General features: G+C 43.9%; 1 protein-coding gene across 1 annotated transcript; it reads left to right on the forward strand.

Annotated features, from left to right (window-relative positions):
* The first annotated feature begins 1,583 nt into the window (after positions 1 to 1,583).
* Positions 1,584 to 4,325, forward strand: LOC148453448 (interferon lambda-3-like). The gene is made up of 5 exons (XM_088462117.1): positions 1,584 to 1,724; positions 3,355 to 3,432; positions 3,583 to 3,726; positions 3,844 to 3,924; positions 4,221 to 4,325. Exons 1-5 carry the CDS (start codon positions 1,584 to 1,586, stop codon positions 4,323 to 4,325), a joined length of 549 nt encoding a protein of 182 aa, XP_088318243.1.
* The last annotated feature ends 18,246 nt before the right edge of the window (positions 4,326 to 22,571 follow it).

Genomic DNA, 22,571 nt, shown 5'->3' on the forward strand with positions numbered 1-22,571 from the left:
TAGGGTCTCCTTGCCACAAGCCCTGGAGTGATTTTGGCTCTATCAGAGCCAAAATCACTCCCACTGACATCACTAGTGATGTCAGTGGGGCCGGCTTCAGACGGTAGGCGTTCCCATGGGAACGCCTCCGTCTGGCAGGCATGCCCCCGGCACACCCACCAAAGGGGGCGTGCTGTCAATCAATATCGACAGCACACCCCCTTTGGTGCGAGACCCGGAGCAATGGAAAGCCCGTCGCTCGCCGGCTCTCGCGCATGCGCACGACGGAGCTCCCTCCGTCGTGCGCATGCGCAGTGGGGAACATCGACCCGCTTGCGAGCGTACTGACGCTCACGAGCGGGTCTGAATGACCCCCACTGTCAGTACCTCCAGCCACTGCTCTTTACAGGAATCAAAGTACCTGACATATGGTTCCCCGCAACGCGGCCTCGCTCGTAGTGGACTTGCTACAAGGACCTATTGGGCTGCATACAATAACATTAGATACATATTGATGCTTAAATAAAACCTATATTTAGTCAAATTAAATAAGCCTCAGATTCAATTAATACAGAGCAAACCTTTCTCACTAAAATAGATCTATTAATGTCTTATAAAGATCAATTTAATAGTACCAGCGCAATAATTATCGTTATAACCCTTCCTTTACAAGCACTTGTTAAAAACTATTAAGCTGATCTGAGCAGCCATAAATTTGTTTTGGAATCCTTGTCTTACCTGTAACAGGGGGAGGAGCTTGTTGTGTGATAGGAGGAAGCATCTTCCCAGTTACCTAACGTCACCGTCTCACCTGTACAGGAAGGAAAGTGAAAGCTGTGTAGGGTTCTCAGCGCTGCTGTCACCTCTCTCCTGTCACTTGTATTCTGGACACAAGAAGAAAACTTAACATCATGAAAATGAGGATAATTTTCTCCTGGAGACTGAAATATAAAGGAAGAAACATGGAGAGACTGGAGCTAGATGTGAGATCAGCACTGGAGAGGCACAGTATAACCCCACAGGTAAGGATCTTCTACTGTGTGTATCTATAGTATACTGTCAGTGTAATGTGTCTGTATATATATATATAGTATTCTGTCAGTGTAATGTGTCTGTGTATATATAGTATTCTGTCAGTGTAATGTGTCTGTGTATATATAGTATACTGTCAGTATAATGTGTCTGTGTATATATAGTATACTGTCAGTGTAATGTGTCTGTGTACAGGGGATAATACAATGCATATTACTTGTGTATAGTGACTGCCGTATTTATATGATTACATTGTACAGAGGAAGTTTATACATAGGGGGAATGCATGTTGTGTGTACAGACTTGGGAGCCCATTGTGCACATATTGGGGTACTGTGTGATTAGACCTAGTAACAAATATATACTGACAAAGATCCCAGACTCCTTACTACATCCATAAATGCATTCATAGAAGTCATCAGACTTTATTTCCCAATACTGATTCTGTCTCAGGCAGCTCTTACACTTCTGTTCCTAATATATGGAGCCCATATACAGACACTAACTCAGATCATATACACAGGTTCCCAGGAGCAACAGAAAGTCACTGTACCCAGACCAGCACATAAGCCATGGACATCAGACTGGTGGCCGTCACCGTCCTAGTTGTGGCAGTGAGTGGATCCCCGCATGGAAGACACTGCCCGGTGTCCCGATATTTATCCGCGTCTCCCACTGATATCAGACTGCTGAGACAGCTGCAAAGTGATTCTGTAAGTGTGACGCACAATTTATCCTCATCAGTGGGAACTAACAGCTGCTTCCCGTATAGATATTACATGGAATGTACAGCCATAGCCACATGTAACCACTTACTACATGTGCTCATATTTAGTGTTAGATAAAATACTTATAGATATGACAGATGCAGAAATACCTTCAAAACTATGGCCGTCATTCAGAGCCGCTCGCTATTTGCGGTCGTTCGTTCTAAAACAAGGAGTGGCTATTCAAATGAACCGTTTGCTAATTGCGGTCTGTTCACACCTCTAAGTCTGAACGAGCGAGCAAAACTTCCAGTTGTAATTTTGAAAAATACGCCCCCTGGCCGCTCGCATCCTACGTCATGTCCGCTATTTATTAGATTAATCGAGTACATCGACCAGCGTATGAACTGCTCGCAATTCTTGTGGTTGGTTTTTGCTACCACAATCTTGCGAGCAGTTCTGGCTATAAAATAACCCAGTGACGTGGTCAATGACGCTGCTGTTTTAATTATGCACACCCTTAAAACGCCCGTTTTGACCTTTAAGCACGCCTGCGTTCTGATCTCCACTCCCCGTTTTCAAGTACCTTCCCGTTACCACCCACATACGCCTCATTCTGTCACTCAAAGTAGCAGGCATTCGCTATATAGCGAACAAACGATTTTTGGCCGCACTGACTGGTTCGCGCATGCGTATTATAAACCGTACGCATGCGCAGAAGTGCGAACATCGCTCGGAACGAGCGTACTGCCGCTTACGAGCGGCTCTGAATCAGGCCCTATGTTACTTGTCTGCCTTCCGAATCATCCATCGCCCCACTCACTTCCTCCCCATCCTGTGACTGAGGAGCGCACTTATCTCTCAGCACCATGTAACAGATTGTCTTGGCACAGCCAGGCCTAGTTGTACATACTTTGTACTGCTGCCCCATAACTCCATGATTCCATTGGCATAACTGTTATTGGAGCTGACCCTTACTACAGCCCCCTTTCAGGGGCAGAACTATGGGAGACAATAGAGGCGCCTGCCGCCGGGTTCCTGCTCTGAAGGGGCACCTCCTCCATTGTCCACAACATATTCACCCCAGTTAGGGCTGTAACTATGTACCTGGAGTGTACTGTCATGGCTGCCCAATACATGGCACCCCTTCCCGGCACCTGAGAAGCCACCATACACTAGTGAAGAGCTTTGTGTCAGACCATCAGCTGCAGCCTTCTTCTATCTATAGCCTGTCTGCATGCAAATTGCTACATTACGGTGTCAGCGGCTGTGCTGGGGGGGAGGGCACCAAATTATAACTTGCCTCCGGGTGTCTGGAATGAACTTACGCCACAGCCCCCTGTGTATAACAATAGAAATAACTCAATCATATTTTAGACAAAATATCAATGTGTTTAATATGTAAAAATAAAAATGTTGATGTATAAAGTGAGCAGAGCATCACCCATGAAAAGCTCAGGCAGATATCTCAGTATATGGAATTATGTGTTGGCTGAGGATGTAAATGCATGAGTATAATGTAATATGTATATATAACTTATTGGAGTTATGAGCACTATTACACGACCACTCTACATAGGAGAATGTATTAGTTACAGAATCACATTATACTAATGAGACATCTGACCCTACACAGGAGAAGAACATGTCCGATGTTGCAGCGAGATGTTACAGAAGAATGATGAAACACAAGCCGTCTGTATGTGACCTAGAGGTGTGTATACATCATGTATCTCCTGCACATATGCCGTATGGGTTCTAGTTCTATACACACAGTAATACACAGGCCCTGTCATCTCCCCTCACCCCCCTCTATAATCACATATCCATGAGAGCCTCACACCTTGTTCATTCCATCCTACAGCCCAGTGACCGCCTGATCCTGACCTTGGAGCGAGTGTCACTAGCTGCTGATGTACTGACCAACGTGTCCACATCTGCTCTGCCTGATGCTGTATCACAGTCGCTGGTGGTTTTCCTTACACTGAGAGATGACCTGATGATCTGTGTAAGTTCTTATGTTCCTTATGTGTATCAGTCACATCTATCATGGTGGGGACAGGTGGGTGTATGGGACAGGGATACACATGACACAGCTTCCTTACCTCCTAATTCTCCTTTACAGAGGGAGTCACCAGCATACAGAGAAGCTGCCTCCCAGCGGCTGCGGCCATGGCTGAACCATCTACAACGTTTTAAGGAAACAGTAAGTGTCCTGCGACATCTAGAAAAGTGTTAGAGGAAAACATTTCTTGTGTGACAGCAATCTAAGAGAAGATACATGAAATGACTGACAGAGAATGTATTTAGGGGTGGATAGGCAAGGGCACAGGTACAGAGCTGGAAGGATCAGAAAGTAAACAAAAGAAAGAGAAAAGTGAACAAGAATTTGACATAGAAGAAGTATTTGTACACTGGAAACCATATAAATCAGTAATAAAGCTATTATATAAAGTTAAATGCAAACGGCTTTTATACTAATAATGTTATCCTTCAATATAGGCATCACCAGAATGTGTGCAGGACGCTGTGTTACTCGGCCTCATCTCACTGAGGGTAGAAGATGTGAGTTGTTGGGCTGTAAGAAATCCATCACATGAGACATAGAACAGAAGGACACCTCTCTCTGTATACACATGCCTGACTGCTGCTGGGCTACACACCAATGACTTGGAGAGTACATGTAACTTCACTGATGGACCTGTCTAATCATCCTACAAAAGGGGCCTCCTGTGTTTCTCTGGTGGACCTGGCTAGTTATCCTACAAAGAGGTCTCCTGTATTTATCTGGTGGACCTGGCTACTCATCCTACAAAGAGGTCTCCTGTGTTTCTCTGGTGGACCTGGCTGCTCATCCTAACAAAGAATGATCAATACTCTGCTTCACAACCACTATCTATTTTATTTATATGTTAATTTAGTGTATAAGACCATTGTTAAACTAAATTATATATTCACTGTTATTTATTGATACCCTGGCTCCCTGGTGGATGCATTGGGGTTTGCTAAAATCTGTTTTATTTTCTTCGTAAATGTAACTATTTTTCTACAAACAAACTTGTACAATGTGATTTCTAAACTGGAGTGTTTGAATTATTTGTTCACTGAGGAAAGTGACTCATTCATTGAACAAATTTATAGATTCCTACTGTCAGTATCTGTGAATTGTTTACACTCGGAACTGGGACCAGTGGGCTAGACTGGTTGGTGTTGGAGTTAGTCGTATGAGGATCTTCCACAGTCAGTTTTACCATCAGGATAAACTGAACAGAAGGAGAACAGTTTAAATACTAGGCTGAGGAACTGGTATGCTACCCAGCTATGGTGGTAACACAAACTAAAGCCTAGAACACAGATATACTAGCAGAGGCAAACAGGATTTTTAAAGGGGGGGCGTATTTATATGTGGAATTATACCACGATTATTTAAATATTAAGAGATATTGCAATTTAACTAAAGAATATACCGTGCCATGTGACTTTGACTAACAGGCATCCTACATGTGGGATTACACTACAATTATTTAAATACTAAGGAATATTTCCACCATTATATATATATAGTAATGCATGTGATTTAGATTGAACAAGGGTTAATATTGAAAGACACAAGATAACATATATATATATACTTTTTCTGAAGATTGTTTAATCATATATTTAGACATTGAGTAAAGGCATCACACACAGAGGGGAATTCAATATGAAATGTAAACTTCGCTGTCGAAGTTTACGTTTCATATCGGAGCTTTTACCTGGGATAAAGTATCGGGCGCGCGCCCGCTTATCCCCGTATTCAATATGAAATGAAAACGGGACCTGGCGAAGTGGGATTTGCGTAAAGTTACAAATTTGTCCTTAAAAAAATTGTAGGACCCCCCTAAAGTTGTAAAAACATGGGGGATCACTATGGGTACCCCCGTTTTAGCCTGTAAATGAAAGTCGGAGATTTAAATAGCCACAGCAGGTGTTTTTTTCCCGACATGGAAGAAGTGTTGCAGAAGAGCACTTAGATTTTTTTTTACATTATTTTAAGTGGTCCCATCAAATTTGGGGTACATGAAAATGGGTGCTAGCATATTTTGATGTCCCTAAAGTAAGTTTTTAAAAATTCTGCATTTGTGCACCTGCCGCTATAAATCTATTCTAGAAAACACCTGCCGCATACTCGCAGAATAGCCTTGAACCTATTTCCCTATTGTTAAAAAAATTTTCCCATTTTTTTTTTTTCACCCCAATTTTTTAAATAATTTTTTGGGGTGTCCCTATTTTTTTTTTTTTACTTTTTTTGACACAGTTATTTTTTAAATGTCATTCCCAGGGGTGCCGGCTATTTTTTTTAAGCCTGCACCCCATAACCCCAATTCTGCACTTTTTTTCGCCACCTATTCAGCGGTGAAAAGTTATCCCCGTTTTTTTTCAAAGACTTTTCGAAACTGTGAAAAGTCTTTGAAACTGAATACAGTGTAAAACTAAAACCTGCGATAATGACATCATAGGTGCGATATTAATGCAAAAAACTGAGTTTTCGCTCCATATTGAATTCCCCTAATAGTGTTTTTTAATTTATCTAATATTTCCTTCTTTCACTTTCAAAATTTTAACTTAATTTTCGCATTTTTATTTAACTATATATATCAAAATTTTGCTAATAAAAGTGATATATATAATTTTTTTCATCAATAGGTATATAGCAAAATATTTATGGGGTACAAAAAAAAGAGCAGGGAAAAACAATATGGGAGTACAAATAAGTGAACAAATAAAAAGAAAGGGGGACAGCAGTACATCAAAAGACATCAAACAAATATTAAATATTAACCCCGTAAATACAGAAATGGTGAATAAATTAGGCATCTGAATACCTGGTGGGAGCGCATTTAAATTGAAAGTGGAAGAGGAACTCCATGAATTTGGGCGTGAAAGAGGAGCACCCTTTCCTTCTGTAACATATAGGTGCCAAGGGTGCCATTTTACAATAGGGGAGGAAGCAGCCATAGAGTAAGCGACCTCTCTTGTCTCCATTTCAAAATGGAATTGCGTTTTTGTTATAACTTTGGCAAATGGAGGAGGGGAAGGGGATTTCCAATGTTGAGCTATAGTAGCCCTAGCAGATATCAAAATATGACCGAGGATATAACGGTCAGCTTTAGGGACAGAAATAGGAGGATACAGTGTAGAAGGGCAAGGGAGGGGACTAAAGGAAGAGTGAGACCTAGAACATATTGTATGAGAGCAAATACTTCTTCCCAGAAAGGACGTAAAATAGGGCAGTCCCAAAAATCATGGAAGATAGAACCTTCAGAGTGACAAAGGCGCCAGCAAAATTTTGAAACTGTGGCGAAAATTTTATGTAACCTAGAGGGATTTAGATATAATCTATTTAAAAGTTTGACATGCATTTCAATATGCTTAGTACACTTAGATAAAGAAAAGGAGGAAAGATGAATAGTCTCCCTGTCACGACCAGGGTATCTCTTCCTAGGAGCCTGCGGTGCTTACCAGCGCGGACGCTGTGGCGTGGCCCTTCCGGCAGGGGAGCTGGTACTTGGAGACTGTCGCTGGGTGTGTGCGGGGGTCTGTCTGTCTGTGGGTCCTGCTGGCAGGGGTAAGGCTATAGGCATCACCATGCTGCGGGTGTCTGCGTGCGGCCATCTTGCCTCAGGGCATGTGACATAGTGAGCCTATCCTGATGCATCAGGTGATCTCTCCCAGCCACTCACGCTCTGCTGCTGGGTACTTAAGGGGGTTTGGAGCTCCCTTTAGTTGCCAGTGCAATGTGTTTCACAGCTTGCTGTGAGAGAGTTTCCTGTGCTCCTAAGCCTTGTTCCTGCTCCGGTGCTACCTTTGCCTCCTGTCAGCTAAGTTGGCTACCAAAGACCTCCCAGCACCGCTCTGACCAATCCCACAGCCTCCAGTCCGGTGGTGACTGCTCTGTCTCCCACAGGGTACCCACTCCAGTGTTCTGAACCTGTTGGTAACCCCTTGTTCAGCCATTCTACAGGATATCAGGATATCTCATTCAAGTCATTCTACAGGATATCTCATTTAAGTCATTCTACAGGATATCAGGATATCTCATTCAAATCATTTTACAGGATATCAGGATATCTCATTCAAGTCATTCTACAGGATATCAGGATATCTCATTCAGGCATTCTACAGGATATCTGGATATCTCATACAGCCAAATTTACATCATTTCTGGATTTCACTTCTAACATCTCTGCCACTTTTCTGGACATTGACTTGATCTCTCCCACTACAGTTACCTATTATTCACATACCCCGGTTCTAAGTTTATTCACATTGGGACTCTAGTTACTATCTGTATATTTTCAAGTCTACTAATATCCATATAAAACAACCAACTTTTCAACCTGCTTCCACTTCTGTTTCCACCCTGGCTCCACAAAAATCCCAGTCTGTAACACTCCCATTGTTTGAGGGTAAATAACATTGAAGGTCTGTTTCCCACTGAAGTTAGTCAGAGGTTTTAATTGTCAAATCTGTAAGGGACAATAGAGAATACCAATAAGATGTAGCACCATGGGAGGAAGGTTTAGAAAATGTACTTAAAATTTGACATAACGGAGCCTGAAAGACAGTGGGACCTGTATTCATCAGGGCATACCAATGTGAAAGTTGGAGAGAGTAGAACCAGGCTGAGGGACTTAATGGATACTTAACACAGAAGTGTGTATATGATACAATAGAAGACAAAGAAAAAAAATCTGCCAGGGACTTAATACCCAAACGCATCCAGTAGGACATATTAAGGCTGGGCAGTGCTTTGTCCAATGCTTGAAGGGAGACATTAATAGTGGGAAGAGTAAAAACAAAATGAGTTGGTAGGTTAAGATCCCAAACTTTTAAAGTATCAAAGACCACTTTAGGAAATAGTGAGAGTTGTTGGGTCAACCAAAGGAGGTCTGAAAGAGTAAATCTCCGAAGTAGGGCACATTTCAGGTCTACCCAAGGTTTAATACAAGGGGGCAGGAGCCAGTCACATACTTGGGAAAGCATGGCTGCTTCATGGCATCTAGACAGATCGGAGAGATTGAGGCCTTCTTGTGGTTTAGAAGGTACCATACGACTATAAGCCATTCTAGGGGCTTTATGTTTCCACAAATAGGAGAGCATCATTTGCCGCATCTGATGTAATAATTTACAGGGAATAGCATATGGGATGGCTCTGAATAAATACGTCAATTTAGGCAATAACATAATTTTAAATGCTGCTAAAAAGCCCAACCAGGAGATCTCGTGATTCATCCAAGCAGTAGCTAAAGATGACAATAGAGTCAGAAGGGGAACATAATTTACATTAAAAACATTGTGGATAGCGGAAGGGATAGAAATTTCACAATAAGATAAAGACGAGTCTTTCCAAATAAAAGGAAAATGTCCTTTCAAAGGGTAGATATTCATGGATAAAGCTTCAGTTTTCATAGCATTTCATTTGTAATAAGAGGCCGCACTATAATTATCCAAGATAGTATGGAGGGGTATCAACAAGGTTTCTCGGTCGGTTACAAATAATAAAAAATCGTCTGCAAACTGAGAGTCCTGGAAACTCAGAAAATTGGCAAATTTTTTGAGCCGGGGGTTCTATGGCTAACACAAATATTAACAGAGAAAGGGGGCATACCTGTCTGGTGCAATTAGAGATTGAGAAGGGGGAGGAGAGAAATCCATTGCTAAACTCTCGGGCCGAGGGGTTGACATAAAGGGCATTGTAATAGGAGTTCAGAAAATGGTTGCTGAAAGACATATTGTGTGCAATGATTTTATAAATGTATCAGGCAATAGATAATAGTCAGACATTAAGAGGTGGTCAAATATTGCAGAAGGTGTTCTTGACAGAAAGAACCTAAGTAACGGATACAGGTCTCTGTGGCCAGACAGATTTAATCCTGAGTCAATAGTATCTTACCTTCAGTTTATCTGAGTACATACACGATAAACACCCCTCATAAATAGTTGTTCCAACATTCATAATTGAGGCAACAGTGCCCCCTACTGTCTATTAGTATGTATATTTCCGGATATGACCTTTGTACTTGTTGAATGCTTATGCATGAGTTTTTCTCCTATATAAAGCTGTAATTTGTTAGTATACATGCAGCCTACAGCCTATAGCTTAAGCCTATGCCTGTTGCTTGATGTACAAGATCCCAGCTGTTAGATGTTGGAAAGGCTACTGGGAAATTAAACCATTTATGTTCTGAGCAGATGATCTGTCAAGCAAGTTGTGTTTATTTTATTTTACTCTCTTTCTTTTACTTTGTAATAAATGTCCTTTTAACTGATATTTGTTGTGTAGCTTGAGTAACGTCTTTGCATCCAAACAATCTTATCTCTTTCCACCGAGAACAGGCATGTCATCCTGGAATCCAAATCTAGATAACATCTGGCGCATATAATCCCAATGGAGTCTATCGCATGCTTTTTCAGTGTCAAGAGAGAGAAGGAGAAATTGTAATTTATGAAAACGACGCCCACTCAACTTGATCTAGAACCCTATAGGTATTGTCAAGAGCCTGGCGTCCAAGAACGAGACCTACCTGGTCTAGGTGTATCATTTGTGGAAGTAAAGGATTCAAACAATTAGCTATCAACTTAGCATAGATTTTCACATCTGTGTTAAGAAGCACTATGGGTCTATAGTTTTTACACTCAGAGGGGTCTTTACCAGGGTTTGGAATAGTTACGATTTGAGCCTCCACCATATCGGTTGGAAAAGAACCAATGTGAGAGGCCTCATAGGAGAATTGGGGAAAAAACCTCATTGAATGCAGAGTAAAAGGAATTAGTAAAGCCGTCAGGACCAGGGGCTTTACCCTTGGGTATTTGTTGGACAACTACCTGTATTTTTTCCAAAGACCAAGGGGTGTTCAAGAACGCCAGGCTATCAATATCTAAAGAAGGGAGAATGAAGCCGTCTAAAAAAGAGGAAATAACGTCAGCAGAGGGTTGAGGAATGGAAGAGTCGTCACACAAATTATACTATTTTGCATAGTAGTCCGAAAATAAATTAGCAATATCAAGGGGGTTAAGGCATTTTGAATCAGAGGGAGTAAGAAGGCATTTAATTCTATTACGTGCTTGACGTCCACAGAGTTTGCGTGCTAGGAGACGGAAGCTTTATTACCAGCGGTATAGAATTTATGGTGGAGGTGAGCGAGAGCTGAATGCATGCGTGACATAAAAAGTTTCTGGTGCTGTTGTCGCACCTCTTGCAGTTGTTTGCGTAATGCTCTAGAAGGGTGGGCCTGAATCTCCAAAGAACGTAAATTGGACTCCAATCACTCTGTGTCTTCCGGGAGCGAGCTTTAAGTTAAGCCCCCTTCTAAATAGAAGTACCACAGAGGACCATTTTCAAAGCACACCAACAGGTGAAAACGGAAGTATCATCAGGTGAATTAGTCTGTGTATATATCGTAATAGAGTCATTAAGGACCTTTAGAGTCTCAGGATCATGTAATTGGTATTCAGGGAAACGCCAATTAAGTGCAGGGGAAAATGAAGGTCCTATGTCACAAGGAGAGGGGGATGACCATGAGGAGAAGATCTATCTAATTTGGTTCGAGAACTAAATTAAAGTCACTCAACCTTAGAGATTTCCTCGAAAGTTTCTTGTAGAAAAGGGACTTGGCGAGAATTAGGAGCGTAAAGGGAAACTAGAGTGACTAGGGCTTCCTCGACTACCCCAGAGAATGAGAAACCTACCATTCTTATCCTTGATTTTCCGATGTAAAACAAATGGGGTATTCACAAGGAACAGAATGGCAACACCATTACGTTTGGACAGACCATTAGTAGTATAGCATAAGGGGTATCTATGATCCTTAAATATAGGAGGAGCTAAGGATGAAAAGTGTGTTTTCTGTAAAGCCACAATATTAGCTTTATGAAGGTGAAAAGTTGATAGGGCCAAGTGCCTCTTATGCGGGAAGTTGAGTCCCTTGACATTTAACCATTGGGCATGTTAAAACAATGAGAAAAACAAATGTCCTAGATGTACCTGTTACACAAAAAAAAACGAAAAAAAAACAAGGAACTAAAAAAATGTAAAAGAAAACGAAAAAGACAAAAAAACAAAAGGCCCAGTATATTGGGCCACAGTAGTTGCCATGAGGGAACAATACAGCAAAATGGTTAACACGTGGGGGGAGGACAGTACATTCCGTACCCATAAGATCTGTTATAAAATATGATATAGAACATAAAACAGTAAAACACAATTACAATATCTCCCAAACCAACATAGAAGTATAATCTCAGTATATACTATATCAAGAGAAAAAAAAAATAGGAAAGGGATGGAGAGATATGGAAGTAGAACAGTGAAACCACTTAGTCTAAGCCAAAAGTTACCAAACTGGGTGCCATGGCACCCCGGGGTGCCTCATGGCACTTGCAAGGGTGCCTCAGGTTAGTGGTCCAGTGCCAAATAAAATTATTTTTAGTCAGTGTGATAGGCAAAACCAGTGCTAATGGCTGCCAATCAAAAAATATGTGGACAAAAAGAAGCGCAGCCCTGTCAACCATCACATAACTGAACCAAAGGGTGACATATAAGCATAATTTACTTCATTTAATATTTGCTGAATTTCTTAATAAGAAACTTTTGACTCAGGGGTGCCTTGGAAAAAACTTTACTTTGCCTAAGCAGTAAATCAAACCAGAACTGTAAAAATGCAACAAACCAGAATCTGGGAATATGGGAATACTCACAGCTGAGGAGTTCAGTGTGCAGCGTCCTTAGGTGAAACACTGAGCTGTGGATGTTGAGGAAACAATGCTTCTGATGAAGGGCCTGTTCTGTATAGAATAATAATAATATGGCAAAGTAGTATACTACGACCCAGTTCAGAGCAATTCCAAACTCAGCTGGAGAGCATCCAATCCGAGGAGATACATAGGAACATTTTCAGCTTACATGGGACCATTCCGACTGAAGAAGGGGACCTTGAGAGGATGGAGAAATTGTCACGACCAGGGTATTTCAGCATGGCGCTAGGCGGGTGTTACCTGTGAGGTCGTTGTGGCGCGGGCTGTCTGGTGGCGGAGCTGGTGTCTGGTGGGGGGCTTTGGCTGCGCGCGTTGTTGTGCGGGCCTGTTGTCACTCTGCGCTGGTAAGGCCTGGCGGCGTCTCCGTTCCATTTGGCATGGGCGACGCCATTTTGCCTTCTGGCCATGTGATGCGGCTGGCCAATCTTGGTGAGTCACATGTTCCCTCCGGCCAGTAGCAACACGGCATGGGCTATTTAGGAAGGTTCAGTGCCTTCCTTCTTTGCCAGTGCAACGTGTATCTCAGCCTAGCTGAGAGGGAGTTCTCTGTGCTTATCCTGTTCCTGTGAAATTCGCTGTCTGCCAGTCTTCCTGTCAGCTCCTAGCTTCCGCTGGACTACCCCGCTTCCTCCACCACCCTTGCCCATACCTGAGTGCCTGAGCCTGCTAACATCCTGCTCATTTGCCTTAGTTCACTACCTGCATACCTGGCTTATTTTCCTGCATCACTACCTGCATACCTGGTTGATTATTCCAGTCTCACTACCTGCACACCTGGACAGTTCTAATTGTTTCTACTTGGACATTAACCCATTACTCCCACCACAGAACTCTAGTGCACGTTTATATATACCTGGACTTTTATTTACTGCCATATTTTATGTCTACTCAAGCACGTATTAAAAAACCTAGTTTTATATTAAAACCCGCTTCTGTGATCGCTCCTACTACTACCCCGGGTCCACAAACATCCCAGAACATAACAGTTTGCACTGGCCCCATGGAGCCGGCCACGGATCAGGAGTCAGGAGTGGATTTGTTCAGGTGCATTTCTGGTCGTTTAGAAAATCTTGAAAACATGCAGCATCAGATGGCTCAATTCCTGCAAGAGATGACTAAGCGACAGGATAGTTTGCAAACTTACTTTTCTACCCCTGGAGTACCAGCAACTACATCCGCATCAGCATCTGGGAATACGGGAGGTAGATCATCTCCCCGCTTACATCTTCCTTTACCAAGTAAATTTGATGACAACCTTAAACTCTGCCGAGGATTCCTAAATCAGTGTGACATACATTTTACCCTGCAGCCTGACAACTTTCTAACTGCAAGAACTAAAGTGGCTTATATAGTCTCTCTGTTATCCGGCCAGGCCTTGGAATGGGCTTCCCCACTCTGGGAGCGCTCAGATCTGCTGCTGGATAATTACGCAGGCTTTGTGTCATCCTTCAGGAGGATTTTCGATGAACCTGGGTGTACTGTATCAGCATCATCAAACATCATGACACTGAGACAAGGGGTCCGTCCTGTCAGTCAATATGCCGTGCAATTTCAAATTTTAGCATCAGAGCTCAAATGGAATGAGGAAGCCCTCACCTCGGCCTTCTGGCATGGGTTGTCAGAATGATCTAGTCACTCGAGAGCTTCCTACTAATCTGAACGACATGATTTCGTTGTGTATTAAAGTTGACCTACGCTTCAGGGAACGTCAGGCTGAAAAACACAGAACTGACCGGCAAAGGTCATTTGTCCCCTCCATTTCTACCCGTCCCATTCCTTCTCCTACTGAAGAGTAGCCTATGCAGGTGAATCATACACACCTCTCCAAAGAAGAACGTCAGAGAAGAATGCAAAAGAACCTCTGTCTGTACTGCAGACAGTCCGGTCACCTGCTGATCTCCTGCCCCCGTAAACCGGGAAATGCCAAATCCTAACTGACCCTGGAGACATCAAGTAAAGATTTCACGATTACCCTAGCCTTGGATCTTAAACCCAAACCTGTCTTTGCTACTGCTCTACTTGACTCAGGAGCAGCCGTAAATTTCATAGCGTCTAGTTTCATAGATAAATTTCAGATTCCTTGTTTGTCTCTCAACCATGCCATTGCTCAGACCTCTATAGATGGACGCCCTCTAACGGGATAGTCACCAAGGAGACTCAACCAGTATTGGTCTGAATTGGGGCACCTCATTCTGAGTCCTTAAAATTCCTGGTGATATCAGAGGCCTCTCAAGAAATTGTTCATGGTCTACCCTGGTTGCGTCAATATCATCCCAGGATAGATTGGAGTTCTATGCAGATTCTGTCATGGGGTATGGACTGTCAGAAATCCTGTCTTCCAAAAATTCGACCTGTAAGAAAGACAGTTCCATTAGTTTCTTCTGCCATTCCCAAGGAATATCAGATGTTCGCCGACATGTTCTCTGAGCAGCAAGCAAATATCTTACCTCCTCATAGGGAATGGGACTGTCCAATTGATTTGATACCTGATAAGATACCACCTCGTGGTGGTACCTATCCGCTGTCCTTGCCTGAGACTCAAGCCATGACCGAGTACATCCGGGACAACCTGGCAAAGGGGTTAATTCGCCCCTCTACTTCACCTGCCGGAGCTGTGTTTTTTTTCGTTGGCAAGAAGGACGGTGGTTTAAGACCATGTATCGATTATCGAGGCCTTAATGACATTACTGTAAAGAATCGATACCCTCTTCCCCTGATTACTGAGTTGTTTGATAGGGTCAAGGGGTCTGTCATTTTTTCAAAATTAGATCTGAGAGGGGCTTACAATCTCATTCGTAATCGAGCTGGCGATGAATGGAAGACCGCTTTTAATACCAGAGATGGACATTTCGAATATTTAGTAATTCCTTTTGGATTGTACAACACCCCTGCTGTCTTTCAGAGTTTCGTTAAGGAGATTTTCTGGGACCTGTTATATGTTTCAGTTGTTGTCTATCTGGACGATATACTGATTTTTTCATCCTCTGTAGCTAAACATCATGAACATGTTAAAGAAGTTTTGACCTGTTTGAGAGAGAACCACCGTTACTGCAAACTGGAGAAGTGTGTCTTTGGAGTGCCCAGTGTACCTTTTCTCGGCTATGTAATTTCTGGCTCCAGTTTGGAAATGGACCCCAAGAAGGTACAAGCAATTCTGGATTGGACCCGACCTCAGACACTGAAAGCCATCCAGAGATTGTTGGGCTTCGCCAATTATTATAGACGCTTCATTAAGGGATTTTCTACATTGCTGGCTCCCATTACAGCCTTGACCCGCAAAGGTGCTAATCCTGCCCAATGGTCACCTGAGGCAGAGTCTGCTTTTCATCTTCTAAAACAGGCCTTTATCTCAGCACCTGTTCTTCGACAACGAGATCTGGACAGGCCTTTTTTGTTGGAAGTAGACGCATCATCTGAAACTGTGGGAGCAGTCCTGTCTCAAAGTTATGAGGACAATCAAGTCCATCCTTGTGGGTTCTTTTCTAAAAAATTCTCACCTGCCGAAAGGAACTACGCCATAGGTGAGCAAGAACTACTAGCTGTAAAGTTGGTATTGAAGGAATGGAGATATTTGCTAGAAGGCGCTAAGTTTCCATTTACTGTATTTACGGACCATAGAAATCTCCTTTTTCTCAAAAACCTTCAATGTGCGAGTCCTCGTTTGGCCCGCTGGGCAATATTCTTAGCCAGGTTTCAGTTCACCCTGACCTTCCGGTCTGGAGCACTTAATCAGAAGGCTGATGCCCTATTGAGATCTCTCCTCTGTGATGATCAATCTGAATATCAAAGCAATACCCCTGTCTTCGAATCAAGAGTTTTCGCTGCATTACAGGTTCAGCCTCCTACAGGAAAGTTGTTTGTGGCCCCGGAATTAAGGAAGCGGCTTCTCACTTGGGCACATTCCTCTCGCTTCGCAGGGCACTCAGGCACTCGGAAGACCTTGGAGTTCCTGAAAATACACTATTGGTGGCCTTCTATGAAGGCAGATATAATGGAGTTCATCTCTTCCTGCTCCTCCTGTGCCCAGTATAAATCATCACGACAAGCTCCAGCTGGGGAACTGCTTCCACTACCTACTCCATCACGTCCATGGACGCATCTCTCCATGGATTTCGTCACAGACCTGTCAGTCTCTCAAAGGCTTCAATACTATCTGGGTTGTAATAGATCGATTCTCTAAGATGGTCCACTATATACTTTTGAAGAAGTTACCTTCTGCTCCTGACCTGGCACAGTTGTTCGTTCAACACATATTTCATCTTCATGGCCTTCCTGCTAAAATTGTCTCTGACCGTGGTGTGCAGTTTACTGCAAAATTCTGGAGGGCTTTGTGTTCTGTTCTTCAAGTGAAGTTAAACTTTTCCACGGCCTACCATCCGCAAAGCAACGGCTCCACCGAGAGAGTTAATCAAGATCTAGAGACTTTCTTAAGAATCTTTATGACATCTTCCCAGGACAATTGGGCTGCCTTGCTGCCGTGGGCCGAGTTTGCACATAATGCTTCCTACCACTCGTCAACTAACCAAACGCCATTTCAGGTTGTTTATGGCCTTCATCCTCATGTTCCCGAATTCTGAGGGCTGCCTGTTTTCGATGTTCCGGCCGTGGAGGACACGGTGCGGAATTTTGCTGCCATCTGGACTCAAGTACGGTCTGATTTGCTGAAGGCATCCTCTCGCTATAAGACCCAGGCTGATAAGAAGCGCAGAATAGTTCCACGCATGCAAGTTGTAAACCAGGTTTGGTTGTCCACCCAGAATCTTCATCTAAGAGTTCCTTCAGTGAAATTTGCACCCTGCTTCATTGGTCCCTTCACCATAATAGAAGTCATTAATCCAGTGGCCTATCGTTTACAGTTACCCCCATACCTAAAAATTCCTAATTCCTTCCATGTTTCCTTATTAAAGCCCCTGGTTCTGAATAGGTTCCATAATGCTCTACCTGCTTCTCCTCGAGTCCAGATGGAGAGAGGAGTTGAGTTTGAGGTCGCCCAGGTCCTGTACTCTCGTCTACGCAGAGGTCATTTACAGTATTTGCTGGACTGGAAAGGTTACGGTCCTGAGGAACGTTACTGGACCGATGCTCGTGATGTCCACGCTCCCACGCTCATCAGGAGATTTCATTCTGCCTATCCGGAGAAGCCTGGTGAGTGTCCTGAGGCCACCCCAAAAGGGGGGGTACTGTCACGGCCAGGGTATTTCAGCATGGCGCTAGGCGGGTGTTACCTGTGAGGTCGTTGTGGCGCGGGCTGTCTGGTGGCGGAGCTGGTGTCTGGCGGGGGGCTTTGGCTGCGCGCGTTGTTGTGCGGGCCTGTTGTCACTCTGCGCTGGTAAGGCCTGGCGGCGACTCCGTTCCGTTTGGCATGGGCGATGCCATTTTGCCTTCTGGCCATGTGATGCGGCTGGCCAATCTTGGTGAGTCACATGTTCCCTCCGGCCAGTAACAACATGGCATGGGCTATTTAGGAAGGTTCAGTGCCTTCCTTCTTTGCCAGTGCAACGTGTATCTCAGCCTAGCTGAGAGGGAGTTCTCTGTGCTTATCCTGTTCCTGTGAAATTCGCTGTCTGCCAGTCTGCCTGTCAGCTCCTAGCTTCCGCTGGACTACCCCGCTTCCTCCACCACCCTTGCCCATACCTGAGTGCCTGAGCCTGCTGACATCCTGCTCATTTGCCTTAGTTCACTACCTGCATACCTGGCTTATTTTCCTGCATCACTACCTGCATACCTGGTTGATTATTCCAGTCTCACTACCTGCACGCCTGGACAGTTCTAATTGTTTCTACTTGGACATTAACCCATTACTCCCACCACAGAACTCTAGTGCACGTTTATATATACCTGGACTTTTATTTACTGCCATATTTTATGTCTACTCAAGCACGTATTAAAAAACCTAGTTTTACATTCAAACCCGCTTCTGTGATCGCTCCTGCTGCCACCCCGGGTTCACAAACAACCCAGAACATAACAGGAATATAGGCAGAAATATCCCACTCCAACAGCAATTTGGCACCAGCTTCCAGAGATGATATGACGAATGTAGAGCCGTCTTTCCGCACTAAGGGCTTCAACGGGAAACCCCATCGGTATTGGATGTCGTTATCCCAAAGTGCTTTTGTGATAGGTTATAATGTTCTGCGTTTATTTATGGTGTGGACCAAAAGGTCAGGGAATAGTTGGAGATTGTTGAGAACATCTCTATCCTCTGCCTCACGAGCAGCTCTAAGTACAGTATATCCTCCTAGATATGAAAGAAATGAAAACGTAAAATGACATCTCAGGAAAAACCTGCAGGAGCTGAGCGGAGTTTAGGAAGACGATGAATGCAATCAATCAACAAATCCCGGGCTTCTACATAGGGCAGTAATTTCTGAAAGATGTTCAAAGCCTGAGGATCAGCATTAGACACAGATTCCGGGACACCTCTGATCTTTACATTATGTCTCCTGGATAACAGATTAGACACAGATTACGGGACACCTCTGATCTTTACGTTATTTCTCCTGGATCTATTCTCCAAGTCGGCCAGTTTATCCTCAACAGTCGCCAGTTCCGTTAGAATCGAATTATGGGAGGTAAGGAGGTCATTGTGAGAGGACACTAACTCCTGCATTTTGTTCTCCAAATTGTTAGTGCGATCACCAATGCCCGTCACCTCACCGGCAAGTTGTTTAACGGAAGCCTGAAAGTCAGAGGTGAGGTCCATCCAAAACACCTGAAGCATCTGATGAAGCATGTGGACTGTGAGTGGAGCATCCCCAGAAGGGTCAAGACTAGTGTCGGAGAGAGGTGAGGAGGTAACCTTGGATGCCGTTGGGGATTTTCTGGCAGGTGCTGGATCAGAGGTTTTTCTGTGAGACAAATCTGATGGAGGTGCAAGGGTAGAAAGCTTGCGCTGTTTGACAGGCATGATGGTCCCTTCAGACGAATTGAGTAAGCAGTAGTAGGAAGACATGTGGTTTCAGATGTGCTGGATTTTATATCATATAGGTATGAACTACAGAGGTCTCATGGGTGTGATTGGTGTGCTCAGCGGGTCCAGCAACTGAAAGACATGTCACAGCAATGCTTGGTGTCCTCAGCGGTCCAGCAAATTAAATGACATGTCACAGCAATGATTGGTGTGGGTCCTGGGTCCAGCAACTGAATGACATGTCACAGCAATGATTGGTGCAGGTCCAGCAACTGAATGACATGTCACAGCAATGATTGGTGCCTTCAGCGGGTCCAGCAGCTGAATGACATGTCACAGCAATGATTGGTGTCCTCAGCAGGTCCAGCAACTGAATGACATGTCACAGCAATGATTGGTGTCCTCAGCAGGTCCAGCAACTGAATGACATGTCACAGCAATGATTGTATACTGTACCTGACAAGGAGGTTGCATGTTGTATACTGGACCCGACAGGGAGGCTGCATCTTGTATACTGGACCCGGCAGGGAGGCTGCATGTTGTATACTGAACCTTACAGGGAGGCTGCATGTTGTATACTGGACCTGACAGGGAGGCTGCAAGATGTACTATGACCCGACAGGGAGGCTGCATGTTGTATAATGGACCCGACCTGTGAGGACCTGATCTTTGAAGACCCAACTTGTGAGGACCTGACCTTTGAGGACCCGACCTGTGTGGACCCAACCTGTGGGGGCCTGAACTGTGAGGACCTGACTTGTGAGGAGGGACTCAGAGCTGCTATTTATTGCAGAATGGGCAGAAAAGACAATGCTGGAGGGGAAAAAGTGTTTCTAAAAGTCTTTACTCTTCACTAGATACATTAAGCCACATAGTGGTCTGACCAAATCTCTGTCATTCTCTCTTAACCAAGAGAGTAAAATGTCTAGTTACATAACCCTACCCTAAAAAATCCACCTAACATTTGCCAGCCACAAATTACATGGAGAACTCCCTATTGCCAACGATACAAGACACAGTTATACCTTATTGTCTGTAACAGATTGCAAAGCTAACCCTGCAATTACCTGCCAACCCTGCATAATGCCGAGATGTACTCATATGAAGGTGTAGAGTATGAATTCTAGCAATAAATCCAAAGGCTACAGTAAGTGGAGGAGGTTGCTGCATGAAAGGAGGAATCCTTGTCTGACCTATAACAGGAGGGAGGAGCTTGCTGCATGAAAGGAGGAATCCTTGTCTGACCTATAACAGGAGGGAGGAGCTTGCTGCATGAAAGGAGGAATCCTTGTCTGACCTATAACAGGAGGGAGGAGCTTGCTGCATGAAAGGAGGAATCCTTGTCTGACCTATAACAGGAGGGAGGAGCTTGCTGCATGAAAGGAGGAATCCTTGTCTGACCTATAACAGGAGGGAGGAGCTTGCTGCACGACAGGAGGAATCCTTGTCTGACCTATAACAGGAGGGAGGAGCTTGCTGCACGACAGGAGGAATCCTTGTCTGACCTATAACAGGAGGGAGGAGCTTGCTGCATGAAAGGAGGAATCCTTGTCTGACCTATAACAGGAGGGAGGAGCTTGCTGCATGACAGGAGGAATCCTTGTCTGACCTATAACAGGAGGGAGGAGCTTGCTGCACGACAGGAGGAATCCTTGTCTGAAATGTAACACGAGGGAGGAGCTTGCTGCACAACAGGAGGAATCCTTGTCTGACCTATAACAGGAGGGAGGAGCTTGCTGCATGACAGGAGGAATCCTTGTCTGACCTATAACAGGAGGGAGGAGCTTGCTGCATGACGGGAGGAATCTTTGTCTTAACTATAACAGGAGGGAGGAGCTTGCTGCATGACAGAAGGAATCCTTGTCTGACCTATAACAGGAGAGAGGAGCTTGCTGCACAACAGGATGAATCCTTGTCTGACCTATAACAGGAGGGAGGAGCTTGCTGCATGACAGGAGGAATCCTTGTCTGACCTATAACAGGAGGGAGGAGCTTCCTGCATGACAGGAGGAATCCTTGTCTGACCTATAACAGGAGAGAGGAGCTTGCTGCATGACAGGAGGAATCCTTGTCTGACCTATAACAGGAGGGAGGAGCTTGCTGCATGACAGGAGGAATCCTTGTCTGACCTATAACAAGAGGGAGGAGCTTGCTGCATGACAGGAGGAATCCTTGTCTGACCTATAACAAGAGGGAGGAGCTTGCTGCATGACAGGAGGAATCCTTGTCTAACCTATAACAGGAGGACTAGAAAAAAGTTCCCTCCAGCACACTGCAATAAAAACAGCAAAAAGACTTGAATACTACATAATAGAAATTCTAAGATCTTTGTTACATATATTTGCAATTACATGGTTAAGCACCATTTACAAATACTGTATATGCAACAAAGATCTCTGGATTTCTATTATCATGTAGTATTCAAGTCTTTTTGCTGTTTTTTTGTAGTGTGCTGGAGGGAACATTTCTTGTCTAGTTTAGAGTAAACCCCTTCCTTTACAAGCACTTGTTAAAAACTATTAAGCTGATCAGAGCAGCCACTAATTTGTATAGGAATCCTTGTTTTACCTGTAACAGGGGGAGGAGCTTGTTGTGTGACAGGAGGAATCCTTGTCTTACCTGTAACAGGAGGGAGGAGCTTGTTGTGTGACAGGAGGAATCCTTGTCTTACCTGTAACAGGGGGAGGAGCTTGTTGTGTGACAGGAGGAATCATCTTCCCAGTTACCTAACGTCACCGTCTCACCTGTACAGGAAGGAAAGTGAAAGCTGTGTAGGGTTCTCAGCGCTGCTGTCACCTCTCTCCTGTCACTTGTATTCTGGACACAAGAAGAAAACTTAACATCATGAAAATGAAGATAATTTTCTCTTGGAGACTTAAATATAAAGGAAGAAACATGGAGAGACTGGAGCTAGATCTGAGATCAGCACTGGAGAGGCACAGTATAACCCCACAGGTAAGGATCTTCTACTATGTGTATATACTGTATAGTATACTGTCAGTGTAATGTGTCTGTGTATATATAGTATACTGTCAGTATAATGTGTCTGTGTATATATAGTATACTGTCAGTGTAATGTGTCTGTGTATATATAGTATACTGTCAGTGTAATGTGTCTGTGTAAATATAGTATACTGTCAGTG

Source organism: Taudactylus pleione, unplaced genomic scaffold, assembly GCF_031769625.1.
Source record: "Taudactylus pleione unplaced genomic scaffold, aTauple2 ptg001150l, whole genome shotgun sequence".
NCBI lineage: Eukaryota > Metazoa > Chordata > Amphibia > Anura > Myobatrachidae > Taudactylus > Taudactylus pleione.

What these genes read in the sequence shown, in the direction of transcription:
- LOC148453448 (XM_088462117.1), top strand. Translation starts at nt 1,584, where the DNA reads ATGGACATCAGACTGGTGGCCGTCACCGTCCTAGTTGTGGCAGTGAGT. An exon ending in CGTCTGTATGTGACCTAGAG is followed by an intron (nt 3,433 to 3,582) that starts GTGTGTATACAT and finishes TCCATCCTACAG; the next exon opens with CCCAGTGACCGCCTGATCCT. An exon ending in GAGATGACCTGATGATCTGT is followed by an intron (nt 3,727 to 3,843) that starts GTAAGTTCTTAT and finishes TCTCCTTTACAG; the next exon opens with AGGGAGTCACCAGCATACAG.